At 46.5% G+C, this 23574-nt stretch overlaps 1 protein-coding gene across 1 annotated transcript in view; it reads right to left on the bottom strand.

Annotated features, from left to right (window-relative positions):
• Positions 1-280: 280 nt before the first annotated feature.
• Positions 281-23574, bottom strand: part of LOC308467684 (inositol polyphosphate 5-phosphatase OCRL-like) — a gene marked incomplete at both ends in the record, with an annotated part of 39758 nt that continues 16464 nt past the window's right edge. Inside the window, 13 exon segments of the mRNA XM_080989403.1 lie at positions 281-363; positions 447-558; positions 1377-1504; positions 2205-2289; positions 2813-2862; positions 2865-2919; positions 5357-5380; positions 5760-5968; positions 6824-6989; positions 7453-7563; positions 8060-8195; positions 21067-21170; positions 22999-23052. Of these exon segments, the coding sequence (XP_080845529.1) occupies positions 281-363; positions 447-558; positions 1377-1504; positions 2205-2289; positions 2813-2862; positions 2865-2919; positions 5357-5380; positions 5760-5968; positions 6824-6989; positions 7453-7563; positions 8060-8195; positions 21067-21170; positions 22999-23052 (1317 nt within the window).

Raw genomic sequence — 23574 nt, 5'->3', positions numbered from 1 at the left:
ACTGCGCAGGGACTGAGAGCAGCAGTGGTGGTAGTAGGATGGGCAGGGGAATGACTGTCCTCCAACAGGGTCCCTCCCCAAGCACCCTGAACCTGCTGCCAATGCCCTGGAACCATGTGGAAAGCCAAGTGTGCAACCGTGTCAGGAGTCAAGAGGAAAAGGTGGAAAGGGCGAAGCACAGGGAAGGGAGCTGGCACATGGCAAGATGGCACAAGGGGAAGGGCAGGCACCAGAGAACAGAGGCTGGGCCTTGCCTCTTCCCTCCCAACTTCGTCTCCAGTCACGCTTCCTCCAGGAGGAAGCCGATGGCACTCGGCAGAACGTTGGGCAGAGGCCATAGCAGGAGGCTGGCGAAGAGGGTGGCTGCAGGGAAGCAAAAACATTTGCATGAGAGGAGGCGGGAGCAGGAGGAAGGCCAGCTCCCAGCCAGGACAGGCAGGCCTTACCTAGCATGTTGCCACTGACGTTGTTGCTCTCAGAGTATTTCAGCAGCTCCCGCAGGAAAGCCACCACGAAGCGGAACACGTTCTGGTGCGACCGCGGCAACTGGCAGATCACCGGCAAGACAGGGAGGGGCGGTTTGGAGTTTCAGTGCAGAGCTTTGCTAGAGGAGGGGCATGGATCACTAGCACGGTGTACTTGTTATGTTTGCAGTTTTAGACCTGGCATAAAAAAAAAAAGAATGTTTAAAATGGTAACCGGACTAGAACTCTGCTGGGAACTTTGGGGAATAATACAACTGTAGAGTCGGAAGGGACCACGAGGGTTAACTAATCGAACCCCCTGCAATGCCTAAGGTGGGGCTCGAACTCAGGACACTGAGATGAAGAGTCTTATGCTCTACCAACTGAGCTATCTTGGGGGAAGGGCCATAGCTCTGCAGTAAACCACCTGCTTTTCATGCAGAAAGTCTCAGGCTCCACCCCCAGCATCTCCCAGGAGGGTAGGGAACATCCCTTGTCTGAAATCCTGGAGAGCCACTGCTTGTCAATTTCGACAATACTGAGCTAGATGGCCCAGTATATGGCCGCTTCCTGGGTTGGAAATTCAAGCGAGGTTCACTGAAACAGGTGGGCTATTGTTACAAGTCCTGGTCAGAAAGCAAAAAGGCAACATGTGCGCACCCCACCCCCCTCCACAACCGAGAGGGATGGTTATCAAAGGAGACATCAGCAACCTCTGCAGTTAACAAGGCTTCCCAGACCAGACTAGCCCTCCTGCCAGTGTGCTGGTGTACTGGCTTTCAGGGATGTTTTAGTGGATTTCCTGTTACTCGCGGCAACATTTGGACTAGATGACTTTGGAAATCCCTTCTGATTCTATGCTTCTGTACACACCGCAGACCAGCCAGGAAGAGATGGGGCTCTGGGGCCGACCTGGCGACAGAGGTGGCTGTCATGTGAGCACTCAAGGCAGCACTGATACAGTTCATAGCAAAGGACTGGTTCTGGCACTGCCTCCAGGAAGATGAGCAGAGCTTCGGCCACCGAGTGGTCACTGCCAGCTATTGACAGCCTGGCAAGGAAAGTGTTCTGTCCTGTTACCTGCAGCCTGCCTCCTTCCCAGGCTGGTCCAAAGCAAGAAGCTTGGTCCTTATACATCTGGGCCCACCTTGCAAGTTCCCCCTTTTGGCGCAAGGTGGACCTTGAACCCGCAGCCCTGAGATTAAGAGTGCCACGCTCTACCAGCTGAGCCATCCCACTGTAATTATCCCACACCTCCCCTCTTGACGAAGCTGCCTGCAAAGCTGATCTGCCGAGGAAATGTCCTTCTGCAGGCATGGTTTCAATCCAAAGAACAAATACTAGTGGTCAACTCCAAAAGTGCGTCAAGAAACCCTGCTTGCCAAAGAACAATTGAACGCGCCCTTGAAGCTCCTTTGCAGCCATACCTTTACCTGTCTCCACACCTGACACCACGTAGGATGCTAGATGTGGGGCCTGCGGGCCTCTCAAGGTTCCCCACCTCTGCTTTATCTAGCCAGGCTGATGTTTTCAAATGGGGGTTAAAGCTGTTAAGCTGTTTGGATGCATGACTGGACTTTACTGTGGGCATTTCATTGTGCTGTGTCCCAGAGCCTTAAGGATGGAGTGGCCTAGGAACCTAAGCCACCAGGTATATAAAAGTGAGGTCCACTCCAGCCAAGAGCGAAAGAAAACCACCAAGCAGCCCTACTCCCCAACAATGCCCCCCAAAGAGGATACGGATCGTCTCGGGAATGCTGGTGTCAAGGCACTCAGTTATCTCCTGCAGCTCGTCCTGCATGCCCGGGGTCTGGAAGAGGTCCTCCTGAAGCAGAGTATCACCCATGCGTTAGGAAGGGATGAGGTAAATCCTGGATAGCATGAAGAACAATCCAGCCCTGGGGTGCATAATGTGAGGTCGAGGAATGCCACAATGGAGAGAAGCCCATCACCAAGAGAGCTGGCACAAGGGCTGAGAATTGTATCCCGCCTGCTTTCCACAGTAGCATTCCTACTACCCTTCTCATGATTTGGGGCAATGGGAGAGTGAAATCATTCCCCGCTTCTTCTAGTGGCGAGTCTCAGAGAGCCGCTTTGCTAGGGAGAGACAGACAATGGTTGTGAACACTTGGGTTCTTCTGAGTCGCTCTAAGGAAGACCGTATGCTGGATGTCCCACCCGCTGCCGCTCCACCAAGGTGCCACTATACTCACAGCAGGAGCTTCTAAGAGCGAGTCGGTAGCTAAGATATAAATCAATTGTGGCGTTTGGAACCTGCACACCCCAAAACTGGTACTGGATTCCAGCCCACACCCATCCTTTCAATGGTACAGTCCCCCTCAGCTCACCTGGTGGCAGGCATTCTTGAAGAGGTGGTCCACCAAAAGCCAGATCTCCTTGGCCGCTCAGTGGAGTCATCACCGTCCTGGGGTACGATATCCAGAAACTGCTTCTCCTGGAGGTCCAATGACAAGTGGGACTGGCATGAGAGCCTGACAGAATGTGTGCCTGTATGCATTCTTTCCTTGCTCCAGCTGGGTGGACAAGTCTTGCCCTCTGAGGCCACAACTAGGGCTGGGCGATAGCTGGCTTTCAACACGGTGATATAGCACTAGCTAAACACTGCAATACACCAATATATCGCGATGTCTGAAATAAGATGGAGCTATGTAGATTGCATTGGCTGGCTTCACGGTTTCCCCCGCATTGTGATTTTTGCTGCCCCCTGCAGGAGGGCAGGGGAAAGCTGAACCGGCAGAGTCCACAGGGGCTGCAGGAATCTAGAGAAGTATTGTCTGGCTTCACGGTTCCCCCCACATGGTGTTTTTGGCATAGTACACACACACATCATGATTCGCAATGTATTGCCAGGTCAGAAATTATGAAACCAGTCTCACTATCTAGACTTCAAGCTGATTTGAAAATATATCGCCCGGCCCTAGCCACAGCAAGCATCTCAAGTGGGAAAACAAAAAACAAATTGCTTGCACCCCAAATCCAAGCTCCCCCTCCCCCTATTAATATGCAGCTCGTAATCCTCCCACTCCGGATGTGCAGTTCACCCAAAAGCTTACTAAATATGCAGCTGTGGACATGAGGTTTGGCTAACATTTTATTTAAATTGCTGGAACCTGCCCTGGGACCTTAGGGTGAAGGGCAGGAAATAAGTAACAAAAACAGCAACAGAACATGGATGGGCCTTCATAGGTTGATGGGCTGCAGCCCCAGCCAGCATGATGAGATGATGGGGTCACATGTTCACCACCCCTTGTCTAGAGCACGTTGCAGAGGCAGTGGTAGAAACTGAACAACAGCTGGAGCCCCAGCCCACGACTTTGTCTGGGCAATGCAGCACACAGCAGCTGGTGAACAATGCCTCCGGCCTCCTTCCCATCTTCCTCTCCAGAAATGTTCAGGGTGCTTAGTTCTATCTCAAGCTACCACATTCAAGAGAAAGAGAGGAGGGGGGAGCAAGAGAGCTTTAGGAGAACAGCAATGGCGAGCAGCCCATCACTAAAAGGAGCTGGCAAGGATGGAGAATTTGATCCCCTCATCCCCAGGGCAGCTGTTGATTAGGACCCAGTTCATCCCCCCTCCCCTGCCGCCAATACTCCCCACCCCTGTCTTGAGAGAGAGAGTGTGTGTGTGTGTATTGGTGTGGCGAATGACACATACTGTATCAGAGTCTTAGTGCAAGAGTAGCTTGTGCATGCTAAAGAACACAGGAGCCTTGCTGGGTTAGATCAGCATTTTGTTCCCACAATAGTCAACCACATGCCCTTGGGAGTCCATAGGGACACGGGGACAATAGCACTCTGTCCATCATGTTCCCCAGAAACTGGTAATCAAAAGCATGTGGTTTCTGACAATAGTGGCAAGAAATAGCCTTGACCGGTAGCCACTGATAAACATATCCTCCATGGTTCTAAATGTCTACAGCTGTCCAAACTGACAGTCACCACTGTCTCCTTGTGGCTAGGATAATACACCCAAGTAGATCTGATTTCGAGAGGAGTGACATTTCCCTGAGCCACCCCAAAGCAGCCACTACTGCTTCCCAAATGCCAGTGCTCAGGTGGTAAGAGTAAGCCAGAGTGTCATAGTCTGTGCAGCAGTTGCTGAGCACAGAGACAAGGAGAAAACTGGCTCTTGGGGCCAGAGGGGGCTGGCGCCTGCATCATGAGACTGGGCTTTCTGCCTCCCGTGCTGCCAATCGCAAGCGGACCCAGAGTCAAGCAGCGCAAAATCAGTGACAAGCAGTGATGGCAAATTCTGGTTTCGTCTCCGTTCTCCTCTGCCGAGTTCTACAAGGGCCACGTTGAGACTAGGGAAGAGACCAACCACCTGGACTGGATTTGAGTCAGAAGGCAGGCAGGTGCGGGTTGCCTGAGAGCAAAGTCAGGTTGGTGGGGTAGTGCCTGGTTTGCCCTAAGGGACCAGCTGCCACTGCATGGAGCAGCTGCTGATCGTTGACAAAGGCAACTCCATTTACGTGCCTTCGAGGCACATGCACACTGCCGCAAAGCTGGAAGGGGCACTTGAAGGGGCAAAAATGTCCCCCCCAAGAGCACAAAAGCGGCAAAGCGGCATGGAAACAGCATCTCGACTCCCTCCCAGGAGCTTTGGCATCGACCTCTCAGGCCTGTGGAGAGTTGGAGCAAGGAGTTTTGCAGGGAGGCTGGCAAGTGCTGCTGGTTTTCAAAAGGCCTTTCAAAAGGGTTTCCAGAAGTCTAGAGGGTGTTTGCAGGCTTTTCCAATGCTGTCCCCAATATACGCAATTTCATTTAAACGCACAGTACCTCAGAACGCAACCCCCGTGTAAATGGGGCGTTGCTTGTACCTGATTTGTGCCCGCTACAAGAACATCTAGAGGAAACCAAACCAACTGTTACCTTTTCTAGGAAGCTGTCTTCTCCCTGAGATCAGAGGAGGAAGGCAAGAGCAAAAGACAACCAAGGGTGTTAATGGCACAAGCCCTGAGAAGAGAAAGAAACAGCCCGTTGGCTGAACAGTATCTGGGCAGATGGCAGGGAAATGCACACGGTTCAGTGGCCCTGCGAAAGGGCAGGTGGGAGGACCAGAACCTGGGATGACTCAGTCAAGGCAAACAAAGGGCATGAACAGCACACAGGAAGCGGATGCACAGCTACAGAAGCTGAAGCTGAATGCAGCGGAGGACCCCCAGCCCCCACATTGCTGAGTGGAAGAGCAGCTGTTTTTCAAGCAGGCAAGCAGAGTGGGAAGGGTAGACATTCAGCACATGAACCTGCCAGGTAAATCAACCCCTTTCCCTACCAGGTCAATAAGTCTGGTGACGGGAACTTCGCCAATCGGCTGCCTCATCCAGCACAAGGCTTCCAAGGAGGTCCCGAAGCAGCTTGGTAGGTAGCTCCCACTGAGGGTGAGGAAATAGTCCTTGCCACGGTCAAGGTGAAGGACAAAGATAGCCTCAATCTTCTCTTCCTTGCTGACGTACACATCCAGGGAAATGTCCACCGTCTCACCTAAAACGGGAGGAGGTCAGGTAGATACACTCTTTGGCACAGCCAAGTTGGCTTGTCTGTAAATTAAAAGTTAAGACGGTGAATAATTGAACAGAAGGACACAATAGGAGCCTGCTGGATCAGGCCAGTGGCCCATCTAGTACAGCCTCCTGTTCTCACAGGTGTATGGGGGAAACCTTAACTTCAAGAATTAGGAGAAGAAGCGACTCAGTTCCCACCCCCACCCCACTTTCCTCTCTAGTCCTCCAAAGCAGCAGCTGCACAGAAGATGGTGACAGGATACTGGGGGGTGAGAGAAAGTGATCCTAACAAAAGAATATAAAAAGGGAAAGGATTTTTGCACCCCCAATGTAACTTTCTTTTTTAGTTTACATTTCATTGAGTTTTTAAAAGTTTGGCTAGTTCTATATGCTCCCCAAGATATTTTTGTGCCTCCACAACATAAAAATACGCATTTTTTTTTAAAAAAAGGTAATTTTTGGACGGACTGCTCTCACTGGTTCCCTGCGATGCCAAAAGGTGTTTTGGGACCCCCCAGCATTGTTTTGCTTCAATTCATTTGTGTGTGTGTGTATGTGTGTGTGTGTGTGTGTGTGTATTTAAAGCTGGTCACACACACTTTTACACGTTGGGCTCAGCTGCTTTGACGTGTGGCCCTTGGAGGCTTGAGCATGGGGCAGTGTAGCCCACAAATGTTAAGCCGCCCCTGCTCTACCAAACTCCCAAGGTTTGATGGAGGAGGGTTGGGAAGAGGAGGGGAAAAGGGGGGATGAAAAGGAAACCAAGGCCTTCCCTAGATGACCCTTGGGGTCCTTTTCCAACTCTACAGTTCTCTGATTCCAGAGAGATACGTGCTGGGCTCCAAGTATCCCTCACAGGGCTCAGCGCGAAGCCATGGCTTACAATACTGGCTGTCACTGAGCTTGGGGATAAAGGAGAAGTGGAGGGTGACCTGCCCGTTGTTTGTGATCTGGAACTTCTCCTTCTGCAGCTGCCGGAACTTCACATTCTCAAACGGAAACTGCAGAGCAAAAGGGGGGGGGGAGAGGAAAGAGAGTGCTTGCCTTCAGCAGAAGCACGGAAACGTGCTCCAGGGGGAAGTTTGTCCTTGGCCCCGGGCTCTCATTTAGGGGACTGCACATGCAACAGGTCCACGTGGGGCTCTCCAGATCTTGCTGCACTTGCCACTGGCCATGTTGGCTGGGGATGATGGGAGTTGTAGTCCAGCATCTGGAGGGCACCACGCTGGCTACCCCTGGAGTCTTTGCCTGCGAGGAAGAGGAAGAGGCTGCCGCTCAGTGGAAGGGCATCTGCCTTGCATGCAAAGGTCCCAGGTTCTATCCCCAGCATCTCCAGGTAGGGCTGGGAGAGATCCCCCGGAAATCCTGGGGAACCGCTCAAGACTGAGCTAGATGGGCCAAGGGCTTCTTTCCCCCCTGGTCTTTTTGCAGCAAACCCTCTTTAAGGGGTTGGAGAGGATCCTATTCGTCTTTACCTCCCTCCAGGGAGGGAAGGAATTCGTTCTCCATCCTGTCCATCAACTGAACAATATCCTCAAACACTTTCCGGTACCGTCGGTCAGCCACAACCTTCACCTATGGGGGGGGGGCAGAGCACATTTGTTGGGGCTATGGACTGAAGGGGGGGGCATGAGTTAAGAGCAGAAAGGCCTGATGCACCCCCCTGTTCCCAGCCCTGAAAGAGGCAAGTACTGTAACTCTGAGAGCTTCCCCAGGATGGCAGCGGCTGTGACTTCCAGACCCAATGGGCTGAAGTCAAATGCTCCAAGCCAAGTACCACAGAAGCTCCATTGCATGAATGGAGCCAATGGTTAAGGTATACAGTTCAGCCCATGTGGTCTGCCATGCCTGCAGGAGCAGCATGTACTCAGAACAGTGGAGAATGGAAGCCTAGGGATTTAACAGAGCCAAAACCTGCCCACTCCCTGCACCGGAAGTCAGTGGCCAAGGAGGAGCTCTGTGGAAAGGGGCCTGGTTGTTGGTCAGGGCCTGCCCAGATTCGAGGAGGTGCCACATAGCAGGCAACTAAAAACCCTGAATAGACGATAGCCCTGGCCAGGGCAGGTGTTACCCCTGTGAGGAAGAGGGAGCTGACGGGCTTGTGGTCGCTCCTTTTCAATTCCATGTGGCTTCGGTAGCTGAGCTGATTCACGCTGCCTCCTCTCCAGAGGATTGGCTCACACCATGCTGGCACACGGCACTTCCCACTGCAAGGATACAGAAGAGACACCAGGACTGTTGGACTGGCTGAGGCAACACACAAGGCTCACACAGTCAAACTTTGGCTCCACAGACGGCCTGTGATCTTGACCACGGTCAAGAGCTGGAGATGATGGGGCTTGGGAGTCCAACTTCTGAAGGGGCGGACCTTGCAGGTGTGCAGGCATTTTGCCTCATGGAGAGAGTTGTGTTAGGATATTTCCGTTCCACCTTAAAAGGGAGCAGGCTTTGTGAGTCAGAGTCTGCATATTTCCTGTTTCACAGGATGTTTCTGTTGTGTCTTTTGTTTTCGCTCTCTCTGTGTCTGGAGACACTGAAGCAGGCAGTCATGTTTTTCTTTGTTCTGATCAACGCTGAAAAAACTTGTAAATAATGCTCTCCTGCGTCCAACTTTTGCTGTGCATTATCTGCTGATAGAGAGCGTGCATCGGCTCTAGAATGTGGCAGGCTATTTCTGGAGCTCATGTCGCTAATTGCTGATACTGAGTGCCTACGGGAGATCGATAGCCGTCCGGACACGGCTTGGGGGCCATGATGGACTGTGTTTCCCTGGCAGTATCCCAACAACAGGTTTCGGGCCCAGATTCATGGCACTTACAGGAGAGTAAGGCTGCGACGGACTGCTGAGAGGTATGTGGAGGAAAAGCGAAAGTGAGGCTTTTCGTTGCCGCGGCAGAGTCTCTTTGATGTCCGGCTGGCCTAATTGGTCTGGGAGCCGAGCCAAGTGGGCTTCGTGATTTATGGGTGCCAGGATAAGGAGTCTCTGAAGTGAAAAAGGCTCACGGCTCAAGTGAATAGCTGAAATGGAGTTTTTCCAAGCTTCTGAAGCTGCTGAGTGCCCAAAGTTAAGTCGGCACAATTATGAGACCTGGGCTGTGTGGTGTGAGAGTTTGCTGCGTCAGTTTGGAGTGTGGCATACTGTGTCTGAAGCCCCTCCAGTTCCTCTGACAGATAGATGGAGGGCCGAAAATTCGAAGGCCATAGACGTAATAGTCTTGTCCGTCTCTCTGGAAGAGATTACTACGCTAGCTGGCAACACCACTGCACGTAAGATGTGCCATGCTTTGAAGATAGCCCATCTGCCAATCATCCCAGCCCAGAGTTTGACTGCATCGGAGGTCCTGGCTGTTTCCCAGAGTGTGGGTGAATGCAGGGATGCCAAGGGCACCCGTTGCAAACTGCAGGGGGAGCTGACTGTGATGTCATCCCAGGCAGCATTGCAGCCTCCAGGGGGAGCCAAGGAGTCAGCAGCTGAGAGCTCTGTTTCTGGTGAGAACCAAGGTCATCGCCTTTGCAGAGGCCGGAAGGCCAGAAGTAAACAGAGACAAATGCCTGCAGATGGCGCGAAGCAGAAGGGGGGTGAAAAGCCCAAGCCAGGGAAAAACAAGGCTTTGTTTGCTGGCACAGCTTCAACAAAGGCCAAACGCAAGTCTGATGGCCAGAAGCACGGGGGCAAGCAGCAAACGCCCACGCCGGTGGAAAACAAGGTTTTGCTTGCTGCAAAAGCTGCTCCAAAGGCCAAGTCCAGGTTTGTTATTGATTCGGGATGCACCCGCCATCTGGCAAAAGATAGGCATCTCTTTATCTCCTTCAAACCTCAAGATGGTGAGATCCACCTGGCTGACGGAAAGACATTACGAATTGCAGGAGAAGGGACTGTGAAACTGGCAAGTCTGCACACTACCATCAAAGATGTACTTTATGTTCCAGGTGCTGCAGACAATTTGCTCAGTGTCCCACAGTTGACTGGGCGTGGCTTTGAGGCCCAAAAAACCTTGAGAGATTATTTTGAGATAAATTTGAGCACCAATGTGGAGAAAAGAGTAATCTGGGACGCAAGTAAAGCGGTTATGAGAGGGTTCCTAATACAACAGAACGCAGTAAAGAAGAGAATTCAAAATGAGAAGAAGGACAAGATATTGGAGAAAATAAAGGAAAGTGAAAAAAGACTGAGAACAAACCCAAAATCTCAAGAGATTCTAAGAGAATTAAAGTTACATCAAGTACAATATATGAAAATGATGAATCAGGAAATAGAATGGAAAATTAAACAAATGAGACAAAAGACATTTGAGTCGGCTAACAAATGTGGTAAATTGTTGGCATGGCAAATGAAAAAAAGACAAAAATTAAATACAGTTACGAACTTAGAAGTGGAAGGAAGAAATATACAGAACCCAGCAGAGATTAGAAATTGTTTCCAGAGGTACGTTAAACAATTATATACGCAAGGACCACTGAAAGAAACAGAACTAGATCAATTTTTGAAAACAAATGGATTACAAAAAATATCTCAAGAAAACAAACTAATGTTGAACTATAAAATAACTGAACAGGAGGTAGAAGGTGCCATTCAAAATATGCAATTGGGTAAATCTCCAGGACCGGATGGATTGACTTCTAGATATTACAGATCTTTGAAAGAATGGTTAATACAACCTTTGAAAGAGGTCTGCAATGAAATAATGGAGGGGAAAAGAGCACCAGAGTCGTGGAAAGAAGCATATATTACACTTGTACCGAAAACAGAGACTGAAAAGACACAGCTTAAGAACTACCGCCCTATATCATTACTTAATGTGGATTACAAAATTTTTGCTGACATTTTGGCCAAGAGATTTAAAAAAGTGTTGATGGAAGAGATTCATAAAGATCAAGCGGGCTTTCTCCCAGGAAGACATTTGTCTGACAATTTGAGGAATATAATTGATATTCTGGAAAAACTAGAAGTGAACATAAACACTAAAGCAGTTTTGATATTTGTGGATGCGGAGAAAGCTTTTGACAATATTTCTTGGAACTTTATGAAGAAGAATCTACAGGGCATGGGGGTAGGCCAAGGCTTTGAGAATGGTATAAGTGCAATTTATTCAGAACAAAAGGCTAAATTAATTGTAAATAATGTGGTGATGGAAGAACTTAAAATAGAAAAAGGGACACGACAAGGTTGCCCAATTTCCCCACTTCTTTTTATTTCGGTCCTGGAGATTTTGCTGAACATGATTAGAAGGGACCAGTTGCTTAAAGGTATACAGGTCGGAGCTAAACAGTACAAATTGAGAGCATTTGCAGATGATTTAGTATTGACGTTACAGGAGCCAGAATCTAGTACTAAAAGGGTTTTAGAATTGATTCAAGAATTTGGTCAAGTTGCAGGATTTAAATTGAACAAGTTAAAAACTAAGGATTTAGAGAAAAATCTAACGCCAATGGAGAGAGAGAGGTTTCAGAATGTGACAGGTTTAACAGTGGTTAAGAAAGTTAAATACCTGGGGATCAACATGACAGCAAAAAATGGGAATTTATTTAAAGATAACTATGAAAAATGTTGGGCTGAAGTGAAAATATTTAGAAATTTGGTCAAATTTGAAGCTTTCACTGCTGGGCCGTATTGGTGCGATAAAAATGAATGTATTGCCTAGAATGTTGTTTTTGTTTCAAACTTTGCAAATTGTGGACAAAGTGGATTGTTTCAAGAGGTGGCAGAAAGATATTTCTAGATTTGTCTGGCAGGGCAAGAAGCCCAGAATAAAATTTAAAATACTAACGGATGCAAAGGAAAGAGGTGGATTTGCCCTGCCAGACCTTAAACTTTATTATGAATCAGCAGCTTTTTGCTGGTTGAAAGAATGGCTGCTTCTTGAAAACACTGACATTTTGGATTTAGAAAATTTTAACAATGTATTTGGATGGCATGCATATCTGTGGTATGATAAGGTCAAAGCACATAAAGCATTTAAAAACCATATTGTCAGGAAAGCACTGTTTAATGTTTGGATAAGATACAAGGATTTATTAGAAAACAAAACCCCAAGGTGGCTGTCACCAATGGAAGCGAAAGCCTTGAAAAAGCTCAATATGGAGGTCAAATGGCCGAAATATTGGGAAATTTTGGAACAAGATGGAGATAGACTGAAATTGCAGAGTTTTGAAAAATTAAAAAACAAAGTGCGAGACTAGCTTCATTATTTTCAGATAATGGAGGCATTTAATTTGGACAAGAAAATTGGCTTCCAGGTGGAAAAATCAAAATTAGAAACAGAACTTTTAGAACCCAAAACTAAGAATTTGTCAAAGATGTATAACTTGCTGTTGAAATGGAACACTCAGGATGAAACGGTGAAATCTGTTATGATTGATATACAGGTGGTACATAACCCCAGTCAAGCTTGCAAAAATCTAACATTTGCCCGATAATAAATGTTGGAAATGTAAAGAAACTGAAGGTACATTTTTTCACCTTTGGTGGACGTGCCCAAAAATTAAGGCTTTCTGGGAAATGATATATAATGAATTAAAAAAGGTATTCAAATATACCTTCTTGAAGAAACCAGAGGCCTTTCTCCTGGGCATAGTCGGCTAATCGGTGGTAAAAAGGGATAGAACTTTCTTTATGTACGCAACAACAGCAGCAAGAATACTCATCGCAAAGTATTGGAAGACACAAGAACTACCCACACTGGAGGAATGGCAGATGAAACTGATGGACTATATGGAACTGGCGGAAATGACTGGTAGAATCCGTGACCAGGGAGAAGAGTCAGTGGAAGAAGATTGGAAGAAATTTAAAGATTACCTACAGAAACATTGCAAAATTAAAGAATGTTAGAGTGATGATGGATTGAAATTAAGTGGTTTCTAGCTGCACAGGCGTTAAAGTTATATACAGACTAAGATTAAGGATTAGGCATAAAAAGGTTAAAAGAACGGAAAACTGGCTATTAATAGATAAGAATTTAATGTTATACCATATTAAGATTAAGAATTGGGATTAAAAAAGAAGGAAAGAAACTGCTGGACAAACAAACTGAACTGGAATACAAAAGAGGGAGGTATGAGGAGGTCCAGAAAATAAGTAAATTCAAAAGTGGTGATGAAAAGATGGTATTGTTTTTAACTGTTTTTTCTTTTGTCTTTTTTTTGTATTTTGTATTGTCTATTTTTGTATTGTGTATTTTTCTTTTTACTTTTAAATTCTTTTTTACTGATGTGTCTTTTTTATCGGAAACTTTAATAAATATCATTTGGGGAAAAAAAGAGATTTCCTTCAAGAGGAGCGTTTGTGTCATCAGAAAAGGCAAAGAGGACATTTTGCATGCAAAGTTTATATTTTATTTTTTTTTAATCATATTTATTAAAATTTCCAATAATAAAAGAATAAAAAAGATAGAAAAGATAAAGAAAGAAAAGAAAGAAAAAAAAAACCAATTTTAAACCCTTATTTTCATAACCTTCTTTCTGGGACTCCCTCCTTCCCCTCCCGACTGTATTCCCCTTTCCCTACGTTGGTTCCACAAGTTCTCATTCCCAATTTAACCTAATATGTTATGCCTAATAGCCAATTTAAATTACAATCTTAACATCACTCCTCACCTTTAACAAAATAGAACAAAGATTTTTTTCCCCAAAATCTACCCCGCTTCCTTCCACGAATTCCCCCTTTTCTTTTTTTTTCCAAAACTTGTTAAATCAAAATACCAAAGTTATATATAAAAAAAAAAAAATTAAAAAGATAGAAAATAGAAGAAGATTCCAGAAGTTGATTACATAGCCTTTGGATTCTAGAATTCCCCCTCCCTTCCCCGGTTTAGATTCCCTATGTCCATCAGTCTGTATGTTGTCGGCCTGGAGGTCTCAAGTCCACAGCCAAACTTTCTCAATTCATCTTGCCGGTTTTCTTTAAATTTACTTGTTTTGCTGATGTTTAATTTCAAAAGTCCAGTCTAATCGAGGCCTTTAATTTCCCTTGGTCATTGTTACTCCTCCCATTGTTCTTGCCGTGGCGTAGTTGGTCCTTTACTCTTTTGTTTCTTACTTTCTCAGGTTTCTGTCTTGTTCAGCTGCAAAACCATTCTTATTCTGAAATCTAGTATCTCTACAGAGGTTTGTTATTCAGGAGCTTACTTAAATAGAAAAATTCTATTGTGTTGTCACCTCTGTAGACAAAACAAATATTTCAGTTTTGCTACTTTCCCAGGAGCTAAGACCAGTAGTACACATCCCAGAGTAGTTTTCCATATACGCCGCTTGTAATGTCCCAAAGCCCCTCTAGAGGGATTGCAATAACTTTGTGTCCTCTCATCCAAAAGTCAAATTGTTGTTTCTTTTTCCACCCGACATTTTGTATCCATATTTATATCCAATTGTATCAAAATTAACCAGCAAAATACTTGTAGCAAAGTCCTCTTTATATTCTCAAAATTTGACAGCTACTTTGACAGCTGTCAAACTCTCCGTCTCTCTCCGCCAGGTTCTCTGAATCGCCCCGGTTCCCGGGGGGGGGTTGCCTTTTCCCTCTCACCCTCGACTCTCCTCCAGCACAATTCTTGTAATGATTCCATCGTGGAATTTGGTATTTTTAATCAGCAATAAACTTCTGAATTGATCTTGGTTTCTCAGTCCTTGTTTTAGCATGTTTACAATCAGGGAGGGGACTGACTTCCTTTTTAGATCCCCCCCGCTCGTGCCGAATCCGAAAAAAAAAAAAATCCTTTTTTTTTTCCTCCTTTTGTACCCGGTTACCCAATTACTCACGGGTTCTTGTTAAATGTCCGAATTTCAAATGGAAGAAGCCAGCGCTCTCCGACGAATGGCATGCGGCTGCACTCGGCAGGGGAAGCGATAGACTCAAAGTACCACGCCACTCCCAGGCACCCGATCCGTAGCCTTTAAAAAGGCTCCTTCACGAGTCGGGAGGGCGCTGACGGTACCAGCCGAGTCCCCATGTCCACGGGCCCCGTGCCCGTGGTTTTTAAGGGTCCCCGCGTCGCCGGCGCGGTAGGACCCAGCCCCTGCCGAGCCGGCTCCCTCCGGAGCTCGGAGGGAGTCCGCCATTCGGCGATGGCGCCAACCCGGAAGTCATTTTGCATGCAAAGTTTATAGATGGATTGTTCTGTATAACTTATGATGACAATGGTGCTGTTGTGTCTAATGTTGATTCTTGTTGTGTTGCACAAACTAACAAAGTTCTTCATGCAGGATGCATTCATGATGTACACAGAAGATTTTGTCACCTGTCTTGGCAGGCGCTGGCCAAGATGCCAGGATTGGTTCAGGGTTTGAACATCAAACCCTGTAAGTTTCACATGAAATGTGTATCTTGTGCAGAGAACAAGGTGAAGGTTGCTCCAAAAGGCAAGGAGTCTAGCAGGCAGGCTTCCAAACCCTACCAGCTAGTCCACGCAGACCTGGTTGGTCCGCTTGCGCCCTCTTTGGGTGGAGCAAGGTACTTCATGGTTCTAATTGATTCTTTTTCCAGGTACATTCATGTGTTTATGCTCGAGCAGAAATCACAAGCGTTTCCTAGATTCAAGGCATTCTGTGCTTGGTTGGAGAATGTTCACAGTAAGCGTATCGGCTGTCTGTTTACTGATCGGGGCGGGGAATTCACTTCTCAGCAGTTTGAACAAGCCCTGGCTAAACAGGGATGTGTATCTTCTGTTAAAGGCAAGAAATGCTGCTTTTCACTCTGGTGATGCGCAACAGTATAGAGAAGCCAGAGCCAAATTGAAAAAGGGCATTAGGAACGCCAAAGCTATGTACTGCCGGAGGATCGAAAAACATTTTGAGAGCTCCGACCCTCGTCGAGTATGGCAAGGCCTGCGACAAATTACAGGGCAAAATATTAAAAACGAACTGGCTAGCAGCAGTGCGCACCTGGCTGATCAACTGAATCAATTTTTTAGTCGCTTTGAGGTGGGAACTGGAACTACCGTCACTACAGCATTGGCTACTAGCACATCATCAGAAACTACTACTGATAGACAACCATTTTTATTACAGACCTGTGACGTACAACGTGCCTTTCGGAGCATTAACATTAGGAAGGCAGCTGGACCGGATGGAATCATGGGACGGGCTATTAGGGACTGCGCTGCAGAATTAGCTGGTGTGTTTACGGACATTTTTAACCTATCCCTGTTGCAGGGTTCTGTCCCTACCTGCCTGAAGACATCGATTATAGTGCCAGTCCCCAAGCAGTCAGTGGTGGTATCTCTCAATGACTATAGACCAATAGCCCTAACATCTGTCGTTATGAAATGTTTTGAGAGATTGGTGCTAGATCATATTAAGGCTGGTCTTCCATCCACTCTAGACCCGTTCCAGTTTGCATACAGAAGAAATAGATCTACTGATGATGCTATTTCCATCGCTGTCCATACTGTACTGAGTCATCTAGAACGACAGGGAACCTACGCAAGGCTGTTGTTTGTGGACTACAGTTCTGCCTTCAATACAATTCTGCCAGACAGGTTATTTCTTAAAATGACCAATTTGGGTATACATCAGAAGATCTGTCTGTGGGTAAGGAATTTCCTGACTGATAGGCCGCAGACAGTGAGAATGGGCCCTTACTATTCTTCTACTCTAGTATTAAGCACAGGAGCCCCTCAGGGATGTGTGCTAAGTCCCTTTCTCTATTCCCTGTACACATTTGATTGCACCCCACTGTATAAGTCCAACACAATCATCAAATTTGCGGATGATACAACAGTGGTGGGGCTCATTAGTGAGAACGATGAGACTGCTTATAGGAAAGAAGTACAGGGGTTAATTCAATGGTGTAAAGAAAACAATCTTATGCTTAACACCAAAAAAACCAAAGAACTCATAATTGACTTTAGGAGAAAGAAAAGTGTATTTTTACCATTGCACATAAATGGCGAGGAGGTGGAGAGGGTTGGTAGTTTTAAATACCTGGGCATTTACATCTCTGAGGACCTCTCATGGACTGCAAATATTAATATGGTTGTGAGGAAGGTGCAGGGGAGGTTGTATTTCCTGAGAATGCTCAGGGGACTGAATCTATCTCAGCACCTACTTCTGTCCTATTATCACAGTACCATCGAGAGTGTCTTAACCTATAGTATATTATCGTGGTATGGGAGCAGCTCTGAAACGGATAAAAAAGCTTTACAGAGAATAATTAAAATTGCCCAGAATGTTATTGGGCTCCAACTACCAACCCTGGATGAGATCTTCACGTCTCGCACTTTGAAGAAGTCACACAATATCCTGAGAGATCCCACCCATCCTGCTCACAACTTCTTTGAACTGTTGCCTTCGGGCAGAAGATATAGGACAATGAAAACACGAACCACACGCCTTCTGAATAGTTTCTATCCAAGAGCTCTGATTGCACTAAATAATGATCTCAGGGCCAGTTGCAAGAAATAGCAAGCAGGGAGTAGGAAGGAATGAGACAGGTTTTTAGGTTATGTTATGCTTTTAATAGGTTATGTTACATTCTGGAGTATGATATGTTTTTATAGATTATGTCTGAATAGGATGAGAGTGTTGGAGATACGTGCAAATGTGTATGTGAACCCGGTCTTTGGGTGGGTGTTTGATTTTCGTTGTTGTGTATACTGTGTATATACGGACAATGACAATAAATTTATCTTGAAGCTTTTCTGACTGAGAAGGGAATCCAGCATGACTTGTCAACGCCTAGATCGCCATGGATGAATGGACTTGCGGAGCGAGCAAATCAAACGTTGCTGCAAGGAATGAAAACATTGTTGCATGATGCCAATCTCCCTGATAAGTATTGGGGGGAGGCTTTGTCGACTTTTGTTTACACTTTTAACAGGAGACTGTCATCACCTATTGGTTGTACCCCCTATGAGAAGATGTTTGGTAAGAAACCTTGCGTCAAGCACATGAGAATCTTTGGTTCTGACATGTGGGTACACACCCCACAAAGCAACAAGCTTGGGAAGCGTGGGGCATATGGTTTGTTCATGGGGTACGAAAAAGGTGCATACAGGGTTAGGATGACTGACTCTAAGTCCATTAAGTTCACAAAGAGTGTTGAGTACAATCCTAAGTGGGGGGAAAATGTGGGAATTTTCCAGAGTTACCCAGAGGAGGATGAAGGTGATGTGAAGAAAGCAGATGATGTTGAGGAAGCTGAGGAAGCTGAGGATGATGATGATGATGATCAGAGTTCGGATTCCAGTTCAGTGGGCGGCGCTGCTGCTGATGTCAGTGACAGTGATGACACAGCAGACTACAAGAGCGCAAAGGCCTTTTGTATGGGATTTTGGGGGAGGAGCTCTTTATGCTTCCACCTGATGGGATGCAGATACAGAAGGGAATGGTCTGTAAACTGCGGAAATCCTTATATGGTCTCAAGCAGAGTGCCAGGTGTTGGAACACAAAGCTCACTGAGACATTGCTTTCTCTAGGTTTTCACCAGGGCAAAGCTGATCCATGTGTGTTTGTCAAGGAGGAGGGGCAAAACAAACTGTATTGTTTATGTTTTGTTGATGATCTTCTGATGTTTTGGAAGAATCAGGCTTTGTACCAAAGCACCCTAGCTCAGCTGAAGGAGCACTTTGACATGAAAGATCTTGGTGAGGTAAACAACTACCTTTCTCTGGAAATAGAGAGAGATCAAGATGGTAATTTTCTGGTACACCAAACACAGAAAATTGCTGATGTATTAACCAGGTTGAATTTGGTTGATGCAAACCCAGCAGACACACCGATGGTGACAGGTTACCAGGTAGATGGCACTGCTGAAACGTTTTCTGACACAACGCTGTACAGATGCATTCTAGGCAAGTTGAATTTCATTGCTAGATGCTCAAGACCTGACATAGCTGTAAGCTGTAACCTGCTTAGCAGACATGCCAACAATCCTACTGTTCAGGATTGGAAAGCTCTGAAACGCATAGCTCGCTATTTGAAAGGCACTATGCATTACAGACTGAGATTTAATAATCAGAAGTCTGGTGGTCTTGAGATCTTTGCAGATGCAAGTTTTGGAAGTGACACCACGGATGGTACAAGCACTTCTGCAGTATGCTACATGTAGAACCACTGTCTGTTAGACTGGCTGTGCAAGAAGCAGACGACAGTGAGCCTAAGTTCCTGTGAAGCAGAACTCAATGCTTTGTCATTTTCACTCATGGATTGTGAATGGTTGATGCAACTGTTTAAGGACATCAGAGTTTCTGTGAAATGTCCTATACAAGTGTATCAAGACAATAGATCCTGTTTGGCTTTGCTGAACTCAGAGAGTTGCAAGCAAAGAACCAAGTACTTGCAGATTAAGCTACATCGTGCAAGAGAGTGTATTGAGAAAGGACTCATTCAGTTGTCCTACGTGGCAGGAAATGAAATTCCTGCTGATCTGTTGTCTAAGGTTGTTAACAGAGAACAACTTAAGGTTTATGTACAGAGGTTGCAACTGGGTTGAACCACAGGTACTACAGGTTACACGGAAAGGGGGAGGATGTTAGGATATTTCCGTTCCACCTTAAAAGGGAGCAGGCTTTGTGAGTCAGAGTCTGCGTATTTCCTGTTTCACAGGATGTTTCTGTTGTGTCTTTTTTTTTCGCTCTCTCTGTCTGGAGACACTGAAGCAGGCAGTCATGTTTTTCTTTGTTCTGATCAACGCTGAAAAAAACTTGTAAATAATGCTCTCCTGTGTGCAACTTTTGCTGTGCATTATCTGCCGATAGAGAGCGTGCATCGCCTCTAGAATGTGGCAGGCTATTTCTGGAGCTCATGTCGCTAATTGCTGATACTGAGTGCCTACGGGAGATCGATAGTCGCCCGGACACGGCTAAGGGCCATGATGGAATGTGTTTCCCTGGCAGTATCACAACAAGTTGTTAGGAAATCAAAAGCTGCCTTCTACCAGGTCAGAATGAATTTCTGACCTCCCCCAGTTTGGATTCCTACATTGCGGGGGGTTGGACTAGATGACCCTCGTGATCCCTTCCAACCCCACAATTCATTAATTAAGTCTACTCTGGCTGGCAGCAGCTCTCTGTGGCCCAATCCTTTTTCAGGTGGAGGCGCCATAGAGTTTCAACTTGAGACTCTGCATACAAAGCATATGGCACACCACCAAATGATGATCCTTCCCAAAAGCAAGGGGCCCTGTTATTCTTGTTCAGACACTATTTTTTCAGTGATCCAAAAGACCCTTTCTGGCACCTGAAATGCTGCCCAAAGGAGCCTGCCGTTTTCCGGCTTCGTCACTACATGTTCCGCCTGTCCTTTTGATTTCCCCATTACCACAGCAAGAGCAATGAAACTAGCAGGCCTAGGTGGCTTCTGACAGTTGTCCAGAACCACAAGAATATGCCAAATCCTGGATGGTGAGGCTCAATGGCTACTAGCCATAATGGCCACAGAACATACTCCACCAAGAGAAGCAGTATGGCTTGGAGGAGGGGAGCGTGCTGTTGCACTCAGGTCCTGTTTGTGGGCTCCCCAAGAGGCATCTCATTGGCCAATGTGAGAACAGGATGCTGGGCCAGATGGACCAATGGCCTGATCCAGCAGGGCTGCTCTCATGTTCTTATGCCCTGGCAGACTCATCTTGAGAGAGCACCAAGTCTAATTCCCAGACTTCCTTGACACAATCAGGATTCTCTGCTTATACACGCCATGAAACAGAGGATGCTGGTTATCAGGACAAATGTGGGGGAAAGGCTGCTTGTGGAAAAGGAGCCAAAACATTTCCAGAGACTTTGAGCAGGGATGGCTTGAGGAAGACAACATATCACAGCCTTGCATTTCACAACTCGCCTAGCAGCCTTTGGCAACCAGGAATTCCATGCAAGCAAAGTGAGCAGGTGAAGGAGAGCTGGATCTCTCTCTTCCTCCGTGGCTTGGTGTCCATTCTGGCTGCAGAGGAAAGGAAGTCCATCCAGCCCTCAACTCTAGCCCTCCTCCAACAGCTTGCTTAGCAGAAAGCCATGTTTAAAATATATGTTTTACTAGCCTGCTCAGGAGGATGGAAAGGCAGGACACTACTAGCATCTCAGCAGACTAGGAAAAACAAACAAGCCTTGCAGAAGAATGATTGAGAGGACTTACTTACAAAGGCTCAACTATCAAGCAGGATCTGTTTTAGAGTCAAATTTGTACGTCAGGATGAACTTGATCTCTCCCTCTGTGAAATCAGCAAAAGCTGTCTTTTGGGTACGCTGAATGTTTAACTAAAGCCAAAAAGAAATCGCTTATCAGCAGAGAAGCAGAAGACCCCCTGTTGCCTGACAATGGAGTCTATTAACAGCCACTGTTGTGCTGGAAAACCAAGGTGAAGTACTAGTAGGTTAAAGTTAAAGGTAAAGGGACCCCTGACCATTAGGTCCAGTCGTGACCGACTCTGGGGTTGCGGCGCTCATCTCGCGTTATTGGCCGAGGGAGCCGGCGTACAGCTTCCGGGTCATGTGGCCAGCATGACTAAGCTGCTTCTGGTGAACCAGAACAGCACACAGAAACAGCGTTTACCTTCCCGCCGGAGCGGTACCTATTGATCTACTTGCACTTTGAGGTGCTTTTGAACTGCTAGGTTGGCAGGAGCAGGGACAGAGCGAGGGGAGCTCACCCCGTCGCGGGGATTCGAACCACCGACCTTCTGATCGTCAAGCCCTAGGCTCTGTGGTTTAACCCACAGCGCCACCCGCGTCCCTACTAGTAGGTTAGCCAAGTGCAAAAAAAGGGGTATACCTGCTGAAATCCTATCTTATACCCAATTATTAAAGGTACAGGATGCTTGTGCATTTTTGCCCCATGTCATCTTAAATTACTTTGCTGCATCACACGACAGGAAAATCCTCTAACTCAGGAGTAGCAGACACGTGGCCCTCACAATGCTGCAGAACTACAATTCCCATCATCCCTGATTACTGGCCATGATGGCTGGAGCCAACAGGAACTGCAGCTCAGTAACATCTGGCAGACCACAGGTTAGCCATACCTCCAATAGACAATGTTATATGTACCAATAATCCATACAAACTGTTAACAACCACCAGAATATACCCCCGACACTATGAGCAACTGCAAAACCATCCTTTTGCATCCTACGTTGGCTCCCAGGACGTTTCTGAGCACAATTCTCGGTGTTGGTGCCAACCTTTAAAGCCCTAATTGGCCTCAGCCCTGAAAGAGTGTCTCCATCCCCATTGTTCAGCCCAGGCATCAGGGTCCAGCACCGAGGGCCTTCTGGCGGTTTCCTCACTGTGAGAAGCGAAGTTACAGGGAACCAGGCAGAGGGCCTTCTGAGTAGTGGCACCTGCCCTGTGGGACACCCTTCCATCAGATGTCAAGGAGATAAGTAACTATACAGCCTTTAGGGAAGTTTTTAATGTTTTATGATGGTTTTGCATATGTTGGAAGTCTGAGGCTGCCCCCCCCCCTTGCCTTCCTTGCAGCATCCTTCTCAAAGGGCTAAGGCATGACTACGCTCACAGAGTTTAAATCCACCATAAGGTGCAGCAATCAGGCCAATGATCCTTATGCCAAGTGGGAGAAAGGTCGTCAACATGATGAACACACAAACCTTGGAGAGAAAAATGTAAAACAAAAAGCACCAGCAATTTAATTGGACTTAATGGAAGTATCTGCTGATAAGAACATGTGAGCAACGCAGATTTTCCAGACAGATGTAAAACCTAGAGCAGGAAACCTTAGACCTTTAGATATTGCTGGACAGCAGCTATGCTGGGGCTGATGGGAGTCCAACAATATCTGGAGCGTGTGCTGAGCTAGGAAAGCCCTCTAACTGGAAAATTGCAGAGCAGTCCTACTTATTCCAAGGCAACCCTCCAACTTAATTGGGACTTGCTTCTAATTCAGGTTGCACAAACCCGCAACCTTAAAAAGCATTTGTAGAAGTCGCAGTCATCCTATGTTATAGCTACACTTTGCTCCTAACTGTCTGAAAGTGGTTTCTCTAGCCTAGGCTGGGGTATCCCAGACAAAGGAAATAAACAGGGCAATATCCTAAACCACCACATATAACACAAAGATGTCTCTCACCTGGTCGTAGGTCAGAAGTCTCTGAAGCTCATTTTTAGTGATCAGATGACAATGCTGGAAAAAAGCAAAGAAACCACAGCTACAGGCTAGCTCACGGGGTCGGGGGGGGGGTCGGGGGGCAGCCTGCTGCCACTTCCTGCAATATGTAGTAAGACTGATAACTAGGATTGGGCAGTATGATCATATTAGGCTAGTGCTCTGTGAACTAGACTGGCTCTTGAACTGCTTCCTGGCCCAATTCAGAGCATCCCATTTGGCCTTTAAAGTGTTTCAAGGTTTGGGAAAAGGGTACCAGAAGAAGGCCCACTTATTTTTGCATTGCCTCTCCACTGACTAGAATCTTTAGCAGGGGCAGCCCTTTCCCAGGGAACTCCTGCTCTTTCAAGTATGGCAGGGCCTTTTCAGTCATGGCACCCGACCTTTCAGAATAATCTCCCAAAGAGGTTCACCTGGCCCCTGCTTTGATGTCCTTTCATTTTATTTTTTTAAATATTTTTTATTACATTTTTTCCAGATAGAAATACAAAATCAGATATACAAAGAAATAACAGAAGAGAAAAAAGAAAGAAAAAGAAA

The sequence above is a fragment of the Podarcis pityusensis genome, assembly GCF_964106645.2.
Source record: "Podarcis pityusensis genome assembly, chromosome: W".
Lineage (NCBI taxonomy): Eukaryota > Metazoa > Chordata > Lepidosauria > Squamata > Lacertidae > Podarcis > Podarcis pityusensis.
This window is presented reverse-complemented; position numbering and strand designations above follow the sequence as displayed.